General features: G+C 39.0%; 2 protein-coding genes across 12 annotated transcripts in view; both read right to left on the bottom strand.

Moving 5' to 3' along the window:
* Positions 1-20,834, bottom strand: part of sned1 (sushi, nidogen and EGF-like domains 1) — a 65,131-nt gene extending 44,297 nt beyond the window's left edge. For 4 of the 5 annotated variants that reach the window (XR_011015987.2, XR_012407974.1, XR_012407973.1 and 1 more), the window contains exons 1-14: positions 20,207-20,834; positions 12,886-13,173; positions 12,449-12,589; positions 12,160-12,322; positions 11,945-12,070; positions 10,716-10,829; positions 10,211-10,324; positions 9,529-9,642; positions 9,010-9,042; positions 8,816-8,923; positions 4,236-4,328; positions 2,341-2,472; positions 1,888-2,007; positions 1,596-1,712 (exon numbers count right to left, since the gene is read on the bottom strand). Coding sequence is in view for 2 of the 5 variants with exons in the window: in XM_017356625.4 (XP_017212114.2) it covers positions 1,596-1,712; positions 1,888-2,007; positions 2,341-2,472; positions 4,236-4,328; positions 8,816-8,923; positions 9,010-9,042; positions 9,529-9,642; positions 10,211-10,324; positions 10,716-10,829; positions 11,945-12,070; positions 12,160-12,322; positions 12,449-12,589; positions 12,886-13,173; positions 20,207-20,416 (1,873 nt within the window). In the remaining 3 variants the exon portion in view is untranslated. The remainder of the gene's footprint in view (positions 1-1,595; positions 1,713-1,887; positions 2,008-2,340; positions 2,473-4,235; positions 4,329-8,815; positions 8,924-9,009; positions 9,043-9,528; positions 9,643-10,210; positions 10,325-10,715; positions 10,830-11,944; positions 12,071-12,159; positions 12,323-12,448; positions 12,590-12,885; positions 13,174-20,206) is intronic. The other variant, XM_073954138.1, reaches the window with a different exon arrangement.
* Positions 20,835-21,588: 754 nt separating this feature from the next.
* The window catches only part of crocc2 (ciliary rootlet coiled-coil, rootletin family member 2), an 86,106-nt gene continuing 84,492 nt past the window's right edge, over positions 21,589-23,202 (bottom strand). For all 7 annotated transcript variants that reach the window (XM_073954135.1, XM_073954133.1, XM_009302427.5 and 4 more), the window contains one exon: positions 21,589-23,085. In XM_073954135.1, coding sequence (XP_073810236.1) covers positions 23,002-23,085 — 84 coding nt within the window. In that variant the 3' untranslated portion in view covers positions 21,589-23,001. The remainder of the gene's footprint in view (positions 23,086-23,202) is intronic.

Raw genomic sequence — 23,202 nt, 5'->3', positions numbered from 1 at the left:
CGCCACTGCCTCGCCGGTGGAGGAATTAAATGCTATTAATTGCTTATGTAGTGGTGCTGGACACTTGATCCAAAGCAATCTCTGAGATCTAGAATTTGAACATTTTTATAAGCGGACAAAGAGAAACACTGAAATAAAAAAATGCTTTGTCAACAAGCTTCCGCTTTAAATTTTAGATATACAGTGGAGAAAATAAGTATTGAACTCATCACCCATTGTCTCAGAAAATGTTTCTAGAGGTGCTGATGACTTGACATTTTCACTAAAGAAATCCATATATGCAATTGAAAACAAAACTAATTTACAAATGAAGGTAATAATATGAACTGACACAGAGAAAAGGTATTGAACACATGAAGAAAGGAAGGCGTAGAAAGGCAGCGAAAGACCAGAAAACAGCTGAAATATCTCAGTAGTTTTTCAGCAACCCTCTGTTCTTCGTCATTGAAAATTAATATTCAGTGCTTTCTCCTTGTGTCATTCTATTGTTATTGTAGATAACTGATTTTTCAGATTTTTTTGTTTTATTTGCATGTTTGTATTGTTCGGGTTTTTGCCAAAATCTGGTTCAATTCCATGTCAAGAGCTCCTTTAGAAATATAATTTTCAGGAAAAAAAAACATGATATGTTTAACACTCATTTCCCCTACTGTATTCCCCAATGAGCCATTAAATAATGACAACCTTCTTAAAAACCTGTAGAACATGCTTTTGCCCATAAAACATCTGCCATGTAGTGAGGGTTTGATTTGCCGAAGTAACGATAGGTCTGCATATAATGTCAGCATCAGGTTCTCCAGTTCCTGTGTATTGCAGGGTAGTAGTGGTGATGTGGCATGAACCTGCTTTAGTAAGTCTAACCACAAATGGTTGATTGGGTTTGTGGGGAGTAAATTCGAAGGTCGAGACTTTAGTACAAATTTAACAGCCATCCGCAAACAATGCCTGCAGTCTCTTATTGGACATTATCCTGTTGTTGATGGCCATCGCTGACCATGTACAAATGTAACCCCACCGGTCCCACACCACCCAACCCGCTCTGAGTTGAGATCGAACCTACGACTTTCTGCAGGGAAGTCGGTTGATCAACCATGGAGGCTAAAGACGGTCTCTAGTGTCTGTCGCTAGAACAACTTTAGAGGTCAGAGAAGTGAGGTCTACATGCTCATCACTTAGCTAGCCTCTTCTACACTTACCCCCCTAAACCTCACTCCCATCCGGGTCACGGCACCAATGCAACCCCACCGGTCTGGAATCGAACCGATGACCTAGTGCATGGGAGTCGGCTGCTATAACAAGGAGGCTAAAGAGCATGACCCCAGTGTTTGTCGAGCACCTTTAGAGGTCAGAGGAGTGAGGTTTACTTGCTCAGTAATTCACTAGCTGGCCTCTGCTGCTCAGTTGCCGTGAATAAGTACACTTGGTCCCAGATCTCAAGGACTGTGCTATTAGAATCCAGTATATCAAGAGAAACTGCTGTGACAGAGCATTTATGCTTATACACTTTAAACAACTTAATCATATTTTTGTCCCTGTTTAAATCACAACAGAAAACCAATTATTACAGCAAAGATATCTTGACGTTAAACACTTACCCACTTCACAGTGTTTCCCCGTGAAACGGTAGGGGCAGACACAATGGTAGCTGTCAGCTTCTTCTTTACAAGAACCTCCATTACGACAGGGACTAGAAGCACAGATACTTAATCTGACTGAGGAAAAAAAAAGGAATTAAATTAAATATTGCATGTTTAAGACTTCTGCACAACTGATATGTGGTGCATCACGCAATATAAAGCACAGTGGTGGAATTGCTAAACATGTGACTAACTTAATGTGTAAGCATGCAAAGACAAAATGTTAACAAGAATGGCAAACACAGCATACCTCTTTCGCAATGCTTGCCTCTGTAGCCGTGTTTGCACTCGCAGATGTAGTCTCCATCTCTTTCATAGCAATACCCTCCATTCTGACACGGAGAGGAGTCGCAGGCTGATTGGGGCTGTACTGAAAAACACACGCACCAGCTTCACCACGTTCCCTCACAGCGGGTGATCATTTTTACCACTCACTTGTAACTTTTATTTGCATGTGTTGGAATGATTTCATTTAAATGCACAGCACGGCTTAGATCCTCTGTGTATTTTAGTAGCCAACTTGAAACCTTAGCTTAACATTATGTCAACACACAAATAAATCTTTCTTTTCTCATTTGCTCATAACATAACGCCTTTATTGCTTTGGGGACATTTGCCATCCCGGTGACCTGGCACAGAGTTAGTTCATTTGTCATGGAGCCCATTCTCAGCACATGGCTTCAATGCTCTCCAAGGGTCTTACCATAGGGGTAGAAATCCTTGTGATCAAATTCGGCACCAGTTTGGCAGGTGCAAAGGTATGTGCCACCATATTCCAAGCAGGGACCTCCATCTGGACATGGCCTGTTGTTACTGCAGGGTGTTTGTGTTACTTCTAAGGAGTGAAATAATAATTCACAGCAATTAGTTGTTTTACAAATATTTAGAAGTACTTTTGACATAACTTATTTTTATGATGACATGTTGCCCACCCTTTTGGTTATTTAAATCTTTCAGATTTTCCATCATCAGGCCAAACAATTAATTTACAATGTGGAGAATTTCCAGAAATACATTATTTAGTGTGATTTAATAATCACAGACCATTCAACAGTTGGCTAATAGCAATCTGTGCTTAAAAAAGAAGATCTGTACAAGTGCAACTACTGTCAATCATCACGTGTTCAGCTTGGATCTGCAGTGCCATACTTACTATATATTGCTATACTAATTTCTGCCAATTTGAGAGGGTGTGAAACTCAATTTTTTTGTGTTTAAATAGACTTTCCCCTATGCCTGCATGCAATTTTTAGTTAAGACAGCACCATTGACCAATTAAAAGCTGGTCTAAAGTCCAGCGCAGAATGAGTTAGTAATGCGGCTATGCGGGTATGTTTACTCATTGCATAATACACACAGGATACACTAATACACAAATAACTTTACATATAAAAACATATTATAAAAACCTCCATGCCCTCTTCACATCGGGGGGCTTCTTTTAGTTTATTCATGGCAATTTGTATTTGTATAATATTATTAATATGAGTATTATTTATTATATGCACATTTATAATTATTTTAATAAAAACAAGTTTAGATTTGTTCATCTGTTGGGTTTTAGAGACGTTTGCATCACCATATGGGGCATAAGAATAGGGAATGTGTTTGAACATAACTCAGTTTTTTGACCACACTTTATTATTATTGTTCATTTATTCATTTGCTGGAAATTAAAACTGAATTTAGAAATAGTTTTGAAACAACTCTTTGTGCATAACAAACAAAATTAAATATGTAGCTTATCTATGTCTTGAGCGGAGTGCATACAACACTGTTTCCTTATCCACGAAAGTAAAGGAGTAAAGAGAAAAAGTAAAGAGAAAGATAACAGGCCGAATGGAGGAGGCTCGTTCTTTATCCTCATACTGCAGATGGTCTGTTTAACTGTTTTCTCGCTAGTGAAGTTTTTCCATAGCAAATCACCATGGCGTGATGCAACTGACTCTTAAAGGGAATGGGAGATGACACTCCAATTGATTTAATGCACGTTATGCTCAAAACACACCTATAACTTGAATAAGAGAATAAGCACAAGCCTGTAAGACCATGCGATAGGGAGCAAAGCGTACTTTTCCATCCTTAAAATAGCAAAAGTAAATGCGAACATGCCCTGCTTTAGACTTTGCACCTAGATCGATTAAATAGAGCCCAAAGTTCAGTTAAAGGTGGGATTTATTTTTATTCATTGTCAGACTACTTAAAATCCATTGTGGATTTGAATAATTTTTAAAAAGACACAAAATCTTGGCTGATATATTAATTAAATGTTTATAATTATGTACGACTTGTAGTTTTTGTTTATGGTAATTTATAAAAGCCCTTCTACTGTGGTGAATTAGCTTTGGCTAAAACCATTATGGTACATGCATGGTATGGCTTTTATTTCAGTTTAATACATATTTTTATTTTTATTTTTTTGTATCTGTTTCTAATAACATTTTTAATTAATAAGGTAGACCTGTAATTAGAATTATCATCCATTAATCTGCAACCTTTAAAATAATATCTCATTCTCTCTGCCTTGATTTTAAAATCTTGACAATTGGGTAAATCCTTTAAAAAACTTTTCTGTATTTGTATGGAGATAATACATACCAAACTGACAGTAGAGTCCAGTGAAGCCTGTAGGACAGTCACATGTGCCATTCACATCAACACAAATACCTCCATTCTGACAGGGGCACTCCTCTGTAAGGGATTTAAAAGCAAAGAGAAGGAGACAGATGAAGAGAAGCCTTTGGCAGGAGATCAGCATAGTTTTAAATTTTCTGAATAAGTAAACACCAACCAATCTAAAATATGTGGCTCTTTCTTCACATCATTCAAATTGGCACAAAGTGTAAATTCATGTGTGGGAAAATTGTGGGTTTCTTTAGTTTAGCATAGTGTGCTGTGGTGGTGTTCATTGTACTGTTGTCCATTATAAACCTACTTCTTGGGTCAGTCTTTCCCACAACATTTCCCACACAGTTCATGGTGTGCCGAATGACTCTTAAGTCAGTATTCAGCTTTTCTGTACCAAAACACTTTTATTTTCCTCTTCCTGTAATAATTGTGGATCAAACAAGTTACTATCTCTCTTTTAAAAGAATTCTTCCTTTTAGTCCAGGGTCTCGAGGGTGTTATTTATCTGATAACATTTTTAAATTCAAACTGTATGACCTTAGGGGAAATTAATAGGTTTTTAATTTGCTGAATTTCAGGGGATTTCAGGTTTTGCTGTGATTTCAGGTCGGTGTCTTTGATCTCTGTGCCCTATTAGACACTCCTGGGTTCTGCCTGTGAGCTTCTACCTTCTCTTTTTGAAAGGACTGCATTACTTTTTCCGCTGCACATTCCAAGTGAGCCAGGCAGGAAGGTATTTTGGAGATTTAAGAGAGTCTATATAAGCGTTGATTGTTATTTCAGCTCCAGGGGGAATAGTAGGATGGATTTGCTGTAGCTCAAAATGTATAGTTAAATCTAGGGATATTTATGCCAAATTCACACTACACAGTTTTAAGTGTCGGCAGAGTTGGTTGTGTTCATACTTAAATGACAGTGGTGACTGTTGTTGGGATGCTAATGTGGGGCTTAACACTACACGGGGTGCTAAAAATATAAATTACACAGATTTTTTATAATTGAAATGCTTAAAAGTGGGAATCTTTTACTTTTTTCTAGGTGTATCAAATCTCTTATGTGTCACTGTTTGTAATAAAATGTCTAATGCCAACTACCAAATAAGACATTTACAAATAACTTTCAATTAATTCTCTATTTTATTTTATTCTGTTAAATTTATATATATATAAATAAATAAATAAATATATTATATATTTTGTAACACAACTAGTCTATATTTACTTATTTCTTTTATTTACAGTAAATAAAATCTTGACAATTCATAATACAAATACAAATAATACTCATACAAATTCTTACAAATTAGCCACAAAACTGAAGGGAAAAAAAGTAATATAGTTATGTTTTCTCATGAGATCAGGCTGGCAAAACCATATTAGGTCTACATTTGCGGCAATTCATCTATTGTTATTGAATAGCGGCAGTTAAGATTCAAATGAGTTCAAAAGTATTGATCAGCAAACATTATTTTTTCATAAGAAAAAGTGACTGCCGTTGTTTGTTAACCCCTTGGCTTTGACACCCAGCAGCCCCCTGGCAATTCCAGCACAATGAGAAGTCAACAAGCCAGTCTCCATTTAACAGTCATGCTAGTAACAGGTCACCGTTGCTACTGTGTGATGCAGTTATCTCCAATCTGAAGTTCGGATAGAGATTTCCATGTTATTACTGAGCTGCTCTGCAGAGTCAGAAATTTAGGGTATTTTATTTGTTGTTAAATAGCACTCCATGATAGCTATTGATAACTAATGCTAGTTTTTTATTATACACTTTGGTTTAGGTTATTTTTCAATAAAGTAAAGTGGGAAAATTTTGAAAATTTAAAAAAAAAAAATTCCTTAGGAAATCCTTGCAGGATGAGTCTCAACCCTAGCACTGCCACTGCATGTAAATGATCCACAACAGGGGTTACACTAGATAATCTCTCATTGTTCTGAAAACCTAAAGTAAAACATGTTTGGGCTGGACTATAATTCAATATCAATATATACAGTCAGGTCCATAAATATTGGAACATTGACACATTGCTATTGGCTCTATACACCGACACCATGGATTTGAAATAAAACAAACAAGATGCGCTTAAACTGCAAGCTGTCAGCTTTAATTTGAGACTGTTTACATACAAATCAGGTGAACGGTGTAGGCATTACAACAGTTTACATATGTACCTCCCACTTGTGAAGGGACCAAAATAAAAAGGGACAGAATAAAAATCATGAATTAAACTTTCACTTTTTAATACTTGGTTGCAAATCCTTTGCAATCAATTACAGCGTGAAGTCTGGAACACATAGACACCACCAGATGCTGGGTTTAATTTCTGGTGGTGCTTTGCCAGGCCCCAACAGTAACTGTCTTCAGTTCCTGCTTATTATTGGGTCATTTTCCCTTCAGTTTTGTCTTCAGTAGCTGAAATATATGCTTAATCAAATTTAGGTCAGGGGATTGACCATTGCATAAGGTTCCAGTTCTTTCACTTCAAAAACTCCTTGGTTGCTTTTGCAGTATGCTTTTGGTCACTGTCCATCTGCTCTGTGAAGTGCCGTCCAATGAGTTCTGAAGCATTTGGCTGAATATAGCAGATAATATTGCCCAAAACACTTTAGAATGCATCCTACTGCAAACACATCATCAATAAATACAAGAAATCCAGTTCCAATGGTAGATATGCATGCCTACGCCATGACACTACCGCCACCATGCTTCACTGCTTTGGATCATAAGCAGTTCTTTTCCTTCTCCACACTCTTCTCTTTCCATCACTCTGGAAAAAAGTTGACCTTGGTCATATTTGTTCATAGAATGTTGTTCCAGAACTGCATAGGCTTTTTTAGAACTTTAATCTGGCCTTACTGTTTTGAGGCTCACCAATGGTTTACATCTTGTGGTGAACCCTCTGTATTCACTCTGGTGAATACACATACAGTACACCTACCTCCTGGAGAGAGTTCTTGATCTGGCCAACTCCTGTGAAGGGTTTTTTTCACTAGGAAATAATTATTCAGTTTTCCACCACAGAAACAGTCTTCCGGGTCTTTTAGTGTTGCTGAGCTCACTGGTGCGTTGTTTTGGCCAAGCCTAATGTTTTTGATATTTCTGATGGGTTCGTTTTGTTTTTTCAACCTAATGATGGCTTGCTTGACTGATAGTGACAGCTCTTTGGATCTCATCTCGAGAGTTGTCAGCAACAGATTGAAATTCAAATAGCACACTTGAATCGAACTCTGGACCTTTTATCTGCTCACTGTAATTGGGATAACGAAGGAATAACACACATCTGGCCATGGAACAGCTGAGAAGCCAGTTGTCCAATTACTTTTAGTCCCTTAACATAAAGAGGCAATTCTTACACCGCTCAAATTAATTTAATTAATTAATTTAATTTAATTTGTCAAATTAAAGCTGACAGCCTGCAGTTAAAGCACATCTTGTTTGTTTTATTTCAAATCCATTGTGTTGGTGTATAGAGCCAAAACTGTCAGAATTGTGTCAATGTCCAAATATTTATGGACCTGACTGTATAGTGTTTAACAAATTTATTTTTATTTTTTTTTTAACGGTGTTAGCTTATGATAGACACATTTTTTGATATTCCACTTTACAGCTTTTGACAGTAAATGTTCATGGCGGAACTATGAGAAAGAGCAACTGGCTTCTAAATAATGACCTACATTACAGACACGCTCTGCAATAGTTGGTTATAGCTCTGAATGCGTACACTGCAGTGCATGTGTCTATCAGTTGATCTATCTGCAGATCACTCATATATCTGGCTTTCAAACACTCAAGTGTACATGTAAGTGCTCTGTGGAGAACATGAATCAATCATCATGGGTTGACTTGCTGTCCCACTGGCTGTAGCTCATCACTACAACTGATATCAAGTGATGTTTAGGCCAACCAGTCCAGATATATGGCATGCTAGATATTTGCGAGGTGTCAGTGATGTGTCAGCGAACCTCTCTGATGTGTCGTTAAGTATTTTACACAAAGATTGCAAAGCGCCAATCACCTGCTGATTATCCTTAAATCATATCCTGATCTGTCAGCGAACTTCTTAATTTGCAAATTGGGCTCAAATCAGACTCAAACCAGGAGACAAAGCAGGAAATGAGGATGTTGCATCTCATATCATCTTCATAACCCAAAACTTTTGAGATTTGTAGTTGAATGTCAGAGCATTCAAACAGGTTTCATTGGCTGTGTTGCAGGGAAGTGAATTCCAAGCATTAGCACTGTCTCATAAAACAGAGGCCCTTTAAAGTCTAGACAAGAGTCCTTCCTCTTGTTGGTAAAGTAGTAAAAAGTGCCATAAAGCAATTATTTACAACATCAAGCGACTTGCTGCAAGGGCTGAGCAGTAAACCTGGTGAGGTTTTGTAGGTTTGGATAATTATGCTCATCCATCACGGCTACATAGTCTTCCTCAGGCAGTGCTTCAAATTCCTGTGGGATTGTGATGTCTGTCTTGTTCTTTTCCGTGCCATGCTCCTGCCCAGTTACTTGAGGAAAGCAACTACTGTGCAATAAAACTTGAGACTGCTTACCTTCACAGTTGTCACCGTAGTATCCGGGCATGCAGGTGCAGCTGTAATTTCCAGAGTTAGTGTACTCGCAGATTTGATGTTTATTACAAATCTCTCCAACACAGGATTCTGTTAATGAAGTAAAACATAAGTGTGGTATTTTATAAATTAAGTGATTCAGCTTAGTGGGAACTCGAAGAACATTTACCACTTACCTGTCTGATTTGCAGCATCAGCAACAACCAACTCTGTTTTATGGGGAAAATACTTAATTAGTATGTTGTGGAGGTATTACTAGAGTAACACAATCAAACCATTTACTGATGTTTAATTAAGTGATATGTGTAAAATAAAGGTAAATCCATAAATAACTAAACCAAATCGAAACCCCATTTAAATTTTAAGCCACTTTGTTGACCTAAAGGGCCAAAATGAAACTGATAACTTGATGTTATTAACAAAGGATTTAGTTGAAGTACTCAGACACGTGGTCGAAAGCCATAGTTATCCTATAGTGTTTCACTCTCCTTATCCATTTCACTTTTTCAGCTTCTTGGAAAATGTTACAGCAAGCCAAATGTAAAGGGGAAAGTAGGTGGCTGGCTGTGTAAACACATTCTATCATTAAACATTTTTCGCCTCACAAATGGAAACAAAAACAAAGACCGGATAATGTGTTGCGCCTGGCATTTATAAAGTAAGATGATTGGCTGAACTCAAGAGTAAGAGCACACCTGTCTCACATGCGCTTCCAGTGAAGTTTGCTGTACAGGTGCAGGTGTAGTTATTTACCAGGTCTTCACACACACCTCCATTCAAACATGGCATTGACATGCATTCGTTGATGTCTGTATTCAAAAACACAAGATTCATTGGTTAGAGTACAGACTTTAAAAAAGTCAGACCTTGGAAAAGCTTGGCTTTGACTGTATTGATATTTTAGGATTTGTGCAGGTGTATTGTTTCATTAATCAGGTGTCTAGTATGAACATCAATCTGGTCTCGTGTAGAAACAAGGGTTCAAGGTAAACAAAGCCAAGCAGATTCATTTTCAAAGAACTTCACAACTGGGTTTGTATTTCATTATTAAAATCCATTGTGGGAAGCCCAATTTGTCAACCAGGGGAATCATGTCAGTGCTTTTTCCTAAAAAAATCCTATCAAGGTCTGCTCAGAGCGCTTTCAATATTCGGAACATAAAACCTGACCCAAAATGAAAACAGGAAAAGAAATCAAAGTACCTGATAAAATAATTCCATTTACTAGCTGCCTTTTAAAAGTATTGTGCTATTGCAGTCTTCAGTCTAGATAACACCATCTGTCAAATGAATAAGTGCAAGCCTAATGTGGAAAAAAGGAAATGTTCCCTGGGGAAAGCCATGGCCTTTCCGTGACACTCCCAAGATCTGTACTCACCTGACTCGCATAGGAACCCAGTGTAACCTGCTTGGCATATGCAGGTGAAGTTGCCGACACCCTGTATGCACTGTGCTCCATTGAGACATGGGGTCTCCTGGCACTCGTCTATGTCTGCAGGCAATAAACACAGAGACGCACACATACACATAGACACACACTGGATATTTATTCAGCTGATTAATATATCCTCCACACCGTTCCCCTCACTCTAAAACTATGCACTTCTGGCTGTGAAAGGTATTAGAGGTTTGATACATCTCTGCAGGCTGGACTGTGGGAACGAGAAAGAGGCTGAAGCCAGCCGAGTGCTAAGGGAGGAGGGGAGGATAAAGTCAGTGAGGAAAGAGTCCACAGCATAAAATGAAGAGCTTACTGAGTTTCACATCATTTTCAGTAGCTATTTTACACCTCGTTGGACGAGTTTTTGAAAAGAACATTTAGTTTCTGTTACCTCAGCATGCAATATGCAAAAAGTCAGATAAATGAAGATTCTAGAATTTACCTGTCTCACATGTTGCCCCTATGAATCCCACTGGGCACAGGCAGATGAAGTGGTTGATCTTGTCCACACATGTGCCTCCGTTTTGACAGGGGTATGAGGAGCACTCATCAACTTCTATCAAAACACAAAATAACAACAAATATGACGTGACTTATTAGACTTGCGCACAGGAATGAAAACAAGAGGGAATCCTAAAGTGCATAGGGGTGGAGGAAAAGGTAATGATTTGACCACTGCAAAACATCGGACAGACTCTGGAATAGCCTTCCTGGTAATGTCCGAGGCTCAGACACACTCTCCCAGTTCAAAACTAGATTAAAGACCTATCTGTTTAGTAAAGCATACACTCAGTGCATCACCTAGCAGGTTCCACACTGGCTTCTACATCTTGCTTATATACACCATGAACAGCAGCTACGCTAATTATTCTCTTTATTCTCTATTTTCACCTGGGGATACTCATCCCGAGGTCCTCAGATTAGGCGGAGTCACTGATTGGATCCAAGACCAGCGACGTGATGATCCCAAGGATTCCATATCCGGGACCAGGCCATATCCTGAGCTGCTGCTGCGCTGATGGTCGTGGGGAGTGGAGAACATGAGTCTGATTCCAGCGACGCTCCAGGGACAGACGAGTCTTCATTGAGGCCATCTTCCAGCATAAACCACGGCGAATGAAGTTCTGCACAAGACTTTTGGCCAGCGGAGAAATTAAAATGGTCGTGCCCAACTGAGTCTGGTTCTCTCAAGGTTTTTTTTCTTCACTCCCATCAGGTGAAGTTTTTTTTCCCTCTCCGCTGTCGCCACTGCCTCGCATGGTTCAGGATTGGTAGAGCTACGCATCGATGAATTTGCTCTTCAGTGTTTGAACTCTCAGTAATGATTAAATCACACTGAACAGAGCTAAACTGAACTGAACTGAACTGAACTTAAACACTAAAACCTGAACCACACTGTTCCAGTTACTATGACCATTTATGTGAAGCTGCTTTGACACAATCTACATTGTAAAAGCGCTATACAAATAAAGCTGAATTGAATTGAATTGAACTCAACTGTATGCGTATTGCATACAGATGTGACCAGGGGAAATTCTCTCCCTTGGGTTGTCCCACTGGCTTACAGGGTGGAATTCTGCTTTTACAAGCTGACTTTCTCTTTCCTGGCAAGGAAGAACACAAAGGATGATACAGGTCATGGGGGATGGAAGGATTTCATCATTGGTTTACCTATCTGGCATCTGCGTCCAGTAAATCCAGCCAAACACGAACAAGTGAAAGAGGGATTTCCAGTGATGCAGTCATCAATGCAACGTCCACCATTTCGACAGGGCCTTAAATTGGCACAGACTGAAGCTGAAGAGGACAATAGAAATGTATGTATTCTCCATAATGTTTTCTAATTTGTTGGCTTGACTGGATTTTTTTTCCCTCTGGCGACATACCTGAGTCGTTGCAGCCACCCACTTGAACATGAGAATCATCAATACGAAAGACCCAACGACCAGGATATCCCACATTCGTAGTGGTTTCAATTTCAACAATATCATCTGTTCGGGAGCCTGGAATGTTGAAATAGCGCTTCCCATCACCAGCATTAAAACCTGCCTAGGAAGAGAGTGGAAGTGGAGGACAGTTCTCTCAGAGTAGTTTCTTTCACATTGCATTTTATTCATTTAAGGCAAGACTTGAATCCAAAGTGCCAAAGTTGAAAAGTAATGGCAAAGACCTTACCTGTGCAGCTATGCCCCCTAAGCCAGCGAGGTCTCCACCACTGGTAGCATGCATTCCTGTTGTCCAGGTAATATTGTGGTACTGGAAGATGGTGAAGGAGAGCTCACCATCTGTGATGAGAACTACTTGAAATGTATTGACCTTTAGAACAGAACACAAAGCAGGTCATTTGCCACAACTAGCCTGGAGATTTATTATTGGAATTATTATTTTACTAGTTAGATTAGTATTTTTCACTCATGCTCTCAATATCCACGATAATGAATTGTTAAGTTTTGATCAAGATTGGTTTTAAACTCCTGAACAGTGAACCTTGAGGCTTAGAGTAGAGAAACTGTGTGTTATATTACAGAATTACAAAAATACAGGCCTAGTAGAGAAAACATAAACATAGTAAAGCAACACAGCATATGTATTAAGTGTCAATGACTTTGTACCGGAGTTATTGAGCTGCCACCAAAAAATGTGACTTGATGCCAGGTAGCAATTAGCACCCATGTGGTCACAAATGTTGGGAACTCCGGAAAGTAACGATTAGTATCTGCAGTAGCTCTTCTCAGGATAGCAGGATCTTTGCTCTCACGATAGAAGACTTTCCCTGCTCGTCGGTTGTCTACGTCAGCCCAGAATGGAGCCACCACTCTTCGGTCTCCAGCAATAGGGAATGCCACAGGGGTGAACTGGGACACCTCCCTCAAGAAAGACACCAGGCCATTGTTGTTGACCTAAATGTCAAAGAACAGAAGAGCAAGTACGTGCTCAGGGTTAGCAGAGTCTGCACACACTTGCAGCTTACCTTCCTGGCACTCCTTCCTGGATTCCATTGCTTAAGCTTCACCACACCATGATCTACATGTTTGGACATTCATTTTCTGAGTTGCATAAATAGCATATTTCATCTCCATTAAAGTCTTTCTGTACCATATTATACCTGACAACAGAGGCTGGGTTGGTTCCATTAGTATTACATAGTAAGACAAGAAAGAACAGACCAACAGAACTCTAAAGGTTTTAAGGACATTTCAAGTAGGACTCAACCCATCAACAATTCAGTTTCTTACAATGACATTTAGAAGATATATTGCAAAAGGGCCTGGAACAGCAATCGGATGGCTATGATGTATGAATCATGCTGACTGGGGATAAGCAGAGATGAGGTGTCCAGTAGTGTGTTGACACTCGAGAGTGAGCAGTAGCATTGCAGGATGAAAGAGTAAGGTCAGGCCCTGTGGCAGATGTATCCTTTCCCCATAAGGAAACAGACAGCTGCCTTGTTCTGCCAGACATCTACGTCTTGCAGCTGAGAAAACCGGATCACTGTTCAGACACACACATACGCACTTTGACACACCTGCCCTGGCTCCTGTCCACTAGAAGTGGTTTTAGAGGGTGAGGCCTTTATAACTGCCTCTAAAGTAACCACAGAGCCCAACACTTGCTTTGCTGACCACTGGCTTTACTCTGTTGACTGAGTCTATTTCTGTTTGAATATTTAGCCAGGCTGACACTAAAGAAAACTTAAAGCATTTGGAGATTCACCGTGTTGCTAAATTGATGCGAATATGCATGCAATCTCATTAAAAAGATAGGTTGGTGTTTTTATGAAACCAGTAAAGAAGCGAAGGAGCCACAAAACTCCCCTCAGTAATTATCTAATGATTTGAAATCCTTACTGAACAGTAGCTATGTTTCCATCCAAAGATGTGAATTAGATTGATGCTCAAAACTGGAATACTGCATAAAAAATTTGTGAATAAAGCACCATTTCCACCCAATGAGGCAAAGTCATCACTTCCTGATATACTGGCACCTAATATCAAAACGAAAATGTAATTTGCTACTGTGGGCCTTTTTTATTAAATAATAAATGACTTGTGTTTCACAAGACAAAATGCAATGAATGTGAGGTGGCTTTTGAAGGCACTAGACCAATCTTTAGGAGTGCAGCCTCTCAAGACAATAATACCAAACCCCTTTGATAATGGACTTTGTCTAAGGGATTTTAGAATGACCAAAACAACATTTAAGATGTTTTACAATGTGGTTGGTTTGCTGGTTTGTCTATTACTGCTATCCAATCATAGCTATATTTGTTATACATGATCTGTTAAAACAAAATCACATTGCTATTTTGATTTGCATACTGGAATAAATGCATTTGCATTATACACTCATCGGCCACTTTATTAGGTACACCTTACTAGTACCAGGTTGGACCCCCTCTTTGCTTTCAGAACTGCTTTAAAACTTTGTGACATAGATTACACAATGTACTGGAAATATTCCTCATAGATTTTGGTCTATATTGACATGATAGCATCACACAGTTGCGGCAGATTTGTCAGTTGCACAACCATGATGTGAATCTCCCATTCCACCACATACCAAAGGTGCTCTATCGGACTGTCTATCTATCTATCAATCTATCTGGTGACTGTGAAGGCCATTTGAGTACAGTCATTGTCATGTTCCAGAAACCAGTCTGAGATGATTCGCACTTTATGACATCGCACAATATCGCGCTGGAAGTAGCCATCAGAAGATGGGTACACTGTGGGCATAAAGGGATGGACACCACCACCAGCACTAGCCTGAACCATTGAGAAGAAAGGATGGATCCATGCTTTCATGTTATTCACGCCAAATTCTCACCCTACCACTCGAATATCGCAGCATTAATCGAGACTCATCAGACCAGGCAACATTCTTCCAATCTTTTATTGTCCAATTTTTGGTGAGCCTGTGCCAATTGTAGCCTCGGTTTCCTGTTCTTAGCTGATATGAGTGGCAGCCAGTATAGTCTTCTATGGATGTGTTGTGTGTTCAGAGACGCTCTTCTACATACCTCGGTTGCAAGGAGTGGTTATTTGAGTTGCTGTTGCCTTTCTAACAGCTCGAACCAGTCTGGCCGTTCTCCTCTAACCTCTGGCATCAACAAAGCATTTGCACCCACAGAACTACTGCTTACTAGATATATTCTCTTTTTCCATAGAGATGGTTGTGCGTGAAAGTCCCAGTAGATCAGCAGTTTCTGAAATACTCAGACCAGCTCCGCCTGGCACCAACAACCATACCATGTTCAGAGTCACTTAAATCACCTTTCTTTCCCATTCTGAATGTCGGTTTGAACTGCAGCAGATCATCTTGACTATGTCTACATGCCTAAATGCATTGAGCTGCTGATATGTGATTGTCTGATTAGAAATTTGTGTTAATGAGCAGCTGGACAGGTGTACTGTACCTAAAAAAGTGGCCAGTGAGTGTGGTTTATAAGCATGTTATCTTATCAGATGAAATGTTTATTTCACTCAGTTGTGTGCATACAGTTTGTCTACTCATTTTCAAAATGCAAATAAAAATAGGCGGATAAAAACATAACTTGTGAATCATCTACACTGTTCTCTAATATTTACTTTAGAAATACCATCAATCATCTCTTTTTGCCTTATCTGATTATTACAGAAACGCAATAAGAAAGTGTGCCTAAATTATGCTGGTCAGTTTGCATCTCAAGCAATCACTCGCTTTCCAAATGTTTGGTCCCAAATGGCAGCTGTCCTGTCCCTTCCTTTCATTCATCTCTACCCAGTTCTGGAAGCTGCAACAGCAACAAAAGCGATGTCAGACACACGACCTTTCTTCTCCCCTCCCCATGCGTATGGAAACCATAATTCGGAGGCCTTTGCTGTAAAAACAGTAGAGGAAGTTTTGTTTGGCCTGACTCGGGTGCTTGGTTAATTGGCCGACCGCAGTCTTCCCCTTTCTGCATCAACGTGCTGTGGCAAGAGTGTGGTTAACATGGAGAAACAGAGTGAAGCCTGCAGGGCCACAACTCTGGGGTCATTGAGAGGAGCCCTGCAACAGCAAGAGAATGAAAAAAGACAAAGTGAGAGAGGCAGGAGGGATGGAAAAGATTGAGGGATGGAAAGTGCAGGCACAGTTCACTGACAGATACAAACACTTGACAGGAACCAAAATGTGATTTAGAGCAAATGTTTCACAGATGACCAAAACACTTGCAGTACTAAACTATTGTATGCTAATGATATATCCAGCAAACTGGGAATAGAGAGTTTTATAGTCATTAAGGAAGGCAGCATCTTGACCAGTACAACCACTGGAGAAGTACAGAGTGTAGACATAGAAAATTGAAGTAGCTTATCTTGCTCTTAAATTAGTAGTAGGAAAACTCACAAAGCAATAGATCAGGTGTTATTCTATGGTGTTACATTACGTTCTAGCATTTGGTCTGATCTTTTTTAGCATCTGGAAGAGGTTTAGAAATTTAGTTTTTCATCCATTTTCATAAAATAAGATAGAGTAATTTAATCTATCCACAGATTCAATGTGATCTAAAGCATAACTTAAGTTCAAATAGGTAAGCTCTGTGGTGTAATATGTATATATAACTTAAATTGGAAATCAAACACTTATAATAAAACAATCACATGTCAAAAATCATTTAATTATTTAAGATTAATTACTGTTTTTATTGGGTCTACATGGTGCCACTCTTGCAGCCACATCCATTTCTATTATTATTCTTCAGCAGATATTTCACAAGTTTTCATAGAGTGCTTTTTTGGAGCTAAGTCAATTTAGTACTAAAACAAATGTTCACCTTGGAAAACTTATGGGAAAACAAATTCCTCCATTAAAAGGTACCTAAAGAGCAGCTTGGCAAAACATCGGGTCCTGACCCAGGAACATTTACTTGCTCTTCTTGGTAATTTGAGGAAAAGGCTGCAGAGGAAGTGTCTGTAAGACTAACCTTGACTCCTCTTGCTCCATGCCCTTGTGTGGCTATGATGTGTTTCTTTATCGTGACTGGCATTCCAAGGAATGCCAAACCTTGACCTTTTGTATGGCATTGCAGCCATTCATATCTTATAATAATATACAAAAGATTCAGAGCATTCTCAGAAAAATAACTTCATCCGTTTAGAAAAATTAATTTCAGTGGCTGCCCCTATTGAATTGAATCAAAATATTAGCTCTGAGCTTGTCATAACATATGACTTATCTTGACATAAAGCATTACACATCAATCTAACCTGATTCTAAAAATATATGTATATCACATATATGTACTCACACACTTTGCTAATATTTTTTATCCAACTTAAGTGAAGAGGAGGAGGAGGAGGAGGGGAGGAGCAAAAAGTTATAGAGAGACAAAGATAAAGAGAAAAATCCCTCAAGGTTGAAGATTCCCTCTCTATAGTTGCGCAAACATGAAGTGTTGAAGTGCTGAAGATGAGCTTTAGCAGATGTGCTCCTAGTGTGCCGTGAAACCTCAAATCTTTCAGTTACAACCATTTTGTCTTGACTCAACACTTAGATGAACAATTTTACATCTAAAGAAAGTTAATATTATGTATATATATAAAAAACTGCTGATTATTCAGATCTCCTACTTGTTGTACTTGTTGGGAGGTGTTCGTTTCTTAAATTATGGTCCCTGAAAATCAGTCATGGTTTTCTGCTCCATATCAAAACTTCCATCATTTAAATATGATATAATATCAAGCTTTCCATGTTCTTCATTTGCTGTGAAAGTATATGTTGTCTAGCTTTAGATCTCATCCATTCTGCTCTTTATCCCAGCCATTCATGAGGTTTGTTAATTAAGGGCCTGTGTTGCTTGGCATCTCTGAAATACTTTACAGATGCATCTGGGTTCTGTTAAAAGGATCTCTCCTGTCTTCGATAGAGCAGCTGGACAAGTCCAGCAGGAAGACCCCTGAACTTTTTATCTAAGGCTGAAGAAGAAGAAGGGGTGAGGACAAATAAGGCGAGAGGAGAGGTGGCAGATACATGTGAAAAGGCGAATTGTGCAACAAGAAAAAATAACATTTTGAAGACTTCTGGGTTGATAAAGGGGTCACTAATCTTTCAGGTTCTAGATGGCAAAGAACATGCTTTAGTAATTCCTGAAAATTACGCTCTAAATGTAGATAATCGAGCATATTTAATAGAGAGCAAGTATATTTATTAATGTAATACATAGAGCAATGTACTGTAGTGTACAGTGTTACTTCGGTTGTTTCTTCAGGTATTTTGAATATTGTACATTTACTTATTCTTAACTCAGCAGCCTCAAAATGCATTAAAAACTTTTATGAAATATGAAAGTATCACAAGAAAGAGGCAAATCCTTGATATTGTTGTACAAAAGAATATTGTGCTTGAAAATCCTACTAGAGATCAGCGTATGTATTTTTGAGTCATTCTATTATGAGCAGTGTTATTACCTTATGTTTATGCAAATTCTTGTGAAAATGGAGTGAATGAATAAGATTAGGAAGATGACTGGGGTGGACAGAGAAAGTCAGAAGGTGAAACATGCAATAGCAGGCAGTACTGATCCCTCTTTTTGCTTTAGGGAAGTTCTTACGGTAATACACTGAGACAACTCTCAAGAACCACCTCAAATTGTTTGGTTTAAGAGCTTTTCTGTTTTTGCAAGGCCCAAAGGCTTGGAATGCCCTCCCGGAAGAAATTATCCATGAGGATCTGCCCTTGTGTACTCTCTGAAATCTCACCTGTTCAAAAGCTGCTCTCTTGTGGATGAGATCAACATGAGGCTTTAGCATGCAATAAAGCTGATGTGTAATTGATTCTATTCAAGCAGCTCTGGTGCACTTCAGAAATCATGACCGCAATTTTAATGCTGTCGCATGCCTCAATGCACCAGTGACTTGCTAATCATATTCTGATTGACCTGCAGTTACCTCCCAGTTTGTACTCAGTGCACCCTTTCTGCAGTTACCACCCATTACTGTACCTTCCGTCCTGTTCTGCTCTACCACATCGAGCTAATCTTATTTTAAATCTTCCCTGCTATCTGCAGCAGGTCTTATCTTGTCTCCAATTCACATTAATATTTACATTGCACTCTGAGATATGAGATACCACTCAGGGTGACACGCAGATGCATCACAAGTTAAACTAAGTTCTGTAGACATCCTTTCACTATTTCAGCAAGTTGCATTGCCTGTGCATGAATCTATGTGACTTCATGACTTTAAAATAGGAAATACAATATTACCCCTCAAAGATGTAAGGGCACAGTTGTTTGATTGACATGTAGTGGCTGGGAGGGTGGGAGAATAATTGTTTGGCATGTCTGCTCTGTCACTCGTCCGCTGCATTGGGCATGTGATCTCATTCATCAGTCCGCTTGTAGCCAGTCCACTTGTGGAAACCTAGCCTCTGTTGCCGTGGTACCTCAGCTAGGCTGAGCAAGTTGTTAGAGACAGAAAGATGATAGTAAAGATGTGCGCTCTGGGTGGAACATCATATTTCTGGAGTCAGAACGATTAGGATGGTGCATTAAAAAAGATGGTGTTGATTTACAAGGATGGAGCTTCCCCTGCACTGAGGCTGAGAAGCATACAGGACACAGATCAACCAAAAGCAGGATGCAACTATAATACAAACACTATGACCTGCCAGCCCTCAAGTTTCTCCCCCATGACAGTCATTTTAGTTTCTTCTCTTCCTCTCACTGCCTCAAACCACAGTTTGTCCAAGCTGCAGTCTACTGTCATGACTCTGAAAACCATCCAATTGTTTAGGCACTCTGTGGGGCCAAATGTGACATGGAAAAACTTTGCGGTGTAGAGGCTCCTTTTCCAATCTCTGACTAAGAGCTTGTTGTATTTCTCTCAATGACAAATTGACAATTCTACTGAATGAAAGACCTAATTCTCCTGCACAACATTCAGACATACTAAACATACAATCTGTACTTACATAGAGTCCAGTGTGCCGTTCACCGAAAAAAGGGAAAGCCACTGATATGGCTACCAGTCCTGATCCCCCATCATCTTGCTCTATGGTCTGAGAGTCACCCTCATCCAGGCCAAACGGGTAGAACTCCTCCAGGGGTACAGCCGGCTCTACGCCATGAAGCAATATAAGCAGCGTGCACATGGAGAGCACCGGTCTCCTCAGCCTCCCCATGACCTTGTCGGCACAGGGATGGAGAGGAGAGGAGTAGAGTCCTGGACACTTAAAGAGGATAACAAGACAACTTTAACTCCAGTGGCAAATATTCAACCAATGATCCTCTCCTTGTTTTTCTTTTCCCTATAAATTTTTGTCTGTTCTCCTCTTTAGGTTTTTAATTCCAACCTTTGATTCCTCTCAGATCTTCTCTCAGCCCTGGTACTTGGGTTGTTGGTCTAAGGCAAGGGGGTAGATTCCTTGCATTCTGTGTGCTGCTGGGTGCTCAAGAGCTGCCGTGCTCCGTGCTGAAATGAACAGAGTGAGAGAGAGAAAGGAGGGGAAGCAGAGTGATTCGGCTCTATGTATTTTTTTTTTTTTTTTTTTACAATCCAGTGACTTGGTCCCTGATGGTTAGTTTAGAAATATCCTCAATAAAACCTCTATTCTGCCTGCCAAAGGAGTTCTTTCAGACCCAGCCCCACCACCCCTAGGGATTCACTACCTTGCATGATTAGGAACTCTCATCCAATAGCTGAGAAGGAACCGGTAACTGGATAAGCACTGGGTGGAGCTATGGTAATCAAAAGACTGCTTTAAAGAGACTCTGACAGGGCACTCTCCTCTGCTCTTAACCTTTGCTGAGAAATACCCTTCCTCACAAGCATATGTGTGGTACACACTACCAAATGTCTGCATAATTCCAGGAGTTGGCATATCATATGCATTCATACACTGTAAAACCCAATAAGTTAAGGTAACTCAAAAAAATTTGAGAAAACCGATTGCTATAAACCATTGAAGTTCAAAAGCTAAACCTAATGAGTACAGTGAACTTAATCCATTTAAGTTAAGACAACTCAAACTGTTTAAGGAAATCGATTGCTATAAATCATTTGAGTAAAAAAAAAAAGAAAAAAGAATCTATATGAGTACTGTGAACATACTCCATTTAAGTTGAAGTAATTATGCATTCACTTAACTCATTGCCTTCAACACTGAGTTCAAAACTCTTTTTAAATGAGTAGAATTAACTTTCAGTAATTTTTTGGGTTAAGTACACTCATATCACTCAATAAAGACTGTTGGGTTTTACAGTGTAAACCAGTCCTTGTATATTGTTCACCAGGAAAAAAAAAAAAAAACTATAAAAAAAAAATAACTAAATATACAACACAAGAGCCATTTGCTTTGGATTACAGATTTACTGAAAAATAGCTTTCACTCTGAAAATCAAATTTCCCATATACATGATGAAATGTGATCAATTTTAAATATGCTAAAATCAGCTTCATTAAAATAAAATGTGGATCTTTTTTTCACTCAAGGGGTCATTAGTATCAAGAAACAAATCAAAACAAGAACATCACAAAGGATCTTTTATAGATTTTTTTTGCACACATCACTGACAGCAATTGTTTAGACAACAAAACATCTGTTTTATCATAGTTATTATATGCCAGGGCTGCCAAAATTCGCTCCTGGAGATTCGCTGTCCTGCAAAGTTTAGTTCCAACCCCACTCAGACACACCTAGGCTAGCTAATCAAGCTCTTAAGCTGTAGTCACACTACAGTTTGAGTATGCGAAATTCTGTTGTATGGCACTGCGAAAAGGGGTGGAATTAAACAAATTGATTTAACATTAAAAAAGCAAGCGATTGGTCCATATTTTAAATTTCTGTCTAGAGAGGTCATGTTTTGATCTTCGATTGGTCTCACACAGTCACATAATGCGATTTCGTTGATCGGAGGTTACCAAGCTTAAACTTTGCAATGCAGCAAACTGCGAAACTTGTCGCACGAGCTTGCATATCCGGTCTGATGCATTCGCATGCGAATGAATGGAAGTCTACGGGATAAAAAGTGCAGTGTGACAACCGGACACCGGAGTTTGGGCACCCCTAGTTTATGCAATGAATCGTAAAACAGTATTGTTATTAAAAATCATTTTAGCACCCATAAAAGAAACAACATAATTTGTAAGTAAGTTATGATTCAATTTAGGACGTAATTCATTCTAGCTGTAAAGTAGATGATTGGTTAATAACAATTAAATAGAAATCACTTTGTGTTACCAAGTAGCAAATTATAAAGAAAATAAAGCAAGAATATAAAAATGATGGAGACCTAATGTGTGATGTTTAAGCTACAGATGTTCTAAAGTCTGTGTGTGTGTGACAGAGAGAGATGAAGAAACTGTGCTTAATGCTGTAAGACGAACATGGACAGGCTTAAGATAGATTTATAGTCTGCTTCAGGAGTTTGCTGCACAAATCCTTAAAACAATTTGGCAATTGAGAAGCATTTGGTGAAACAGCGATCTCTTTGTTTGTTGTTATTGGGTTCTTACGATGTGGATCAGGATTACTTAAAGTATTTGTGCAAATGTAGTCCAACAATTCTCCCTGAGACCAGTGATTCTGTATGTTTTTAAAACCAAGGTGTGTGTATGTATGAGTGTGTGTGTGCGTATAAGATTTTATTATGCGTAAGTCCATCCATGTAAGCACTGGCCCCATTTCACTGGTTATAGGCAAACATGTTTGGTATCAAAACAAAACAAAAAAAACTGTCAGCTGAATTCCCAAGCTATTTTGGATTTTCAGAGGTTCACTCTCAGCATCTGCTTCATATATGCTTGCCTCCTCTTCATCTCCTGCTCCAGCTGTTCTTTTAATGTGGAAACCTGAGAAAAACGCAGCAGGTTTTACAGAACTGTCATGTTTTTGTCAGAGACTACTTGCTATTATAAGTAATGTAAATGTATATTGGAATGCATTTGGTCACATCTTTACAGTTTTCT

The sequence above is a fragment of the Danio rerio genome, chromosome 6 (genome assembly GCF_049306965.1).
Source record: "Danio rerio strain Tuebingen ecotype United States chromosome 6, GRCz12tu, whole genome shotgun sequence".
Classification (NCBI taxonomy): domain Eukaryota; kingdom Metazoa; phylum Chordata; class Actinopteri; order Cypriniformes; family Danionidae; genus Danio; species Danio rerio.
The sequence above is the reverse complement of the archived record's forward strand: the minus strand, read 5'-3'. Positions and strand labels throughout refer to the sequence as shown.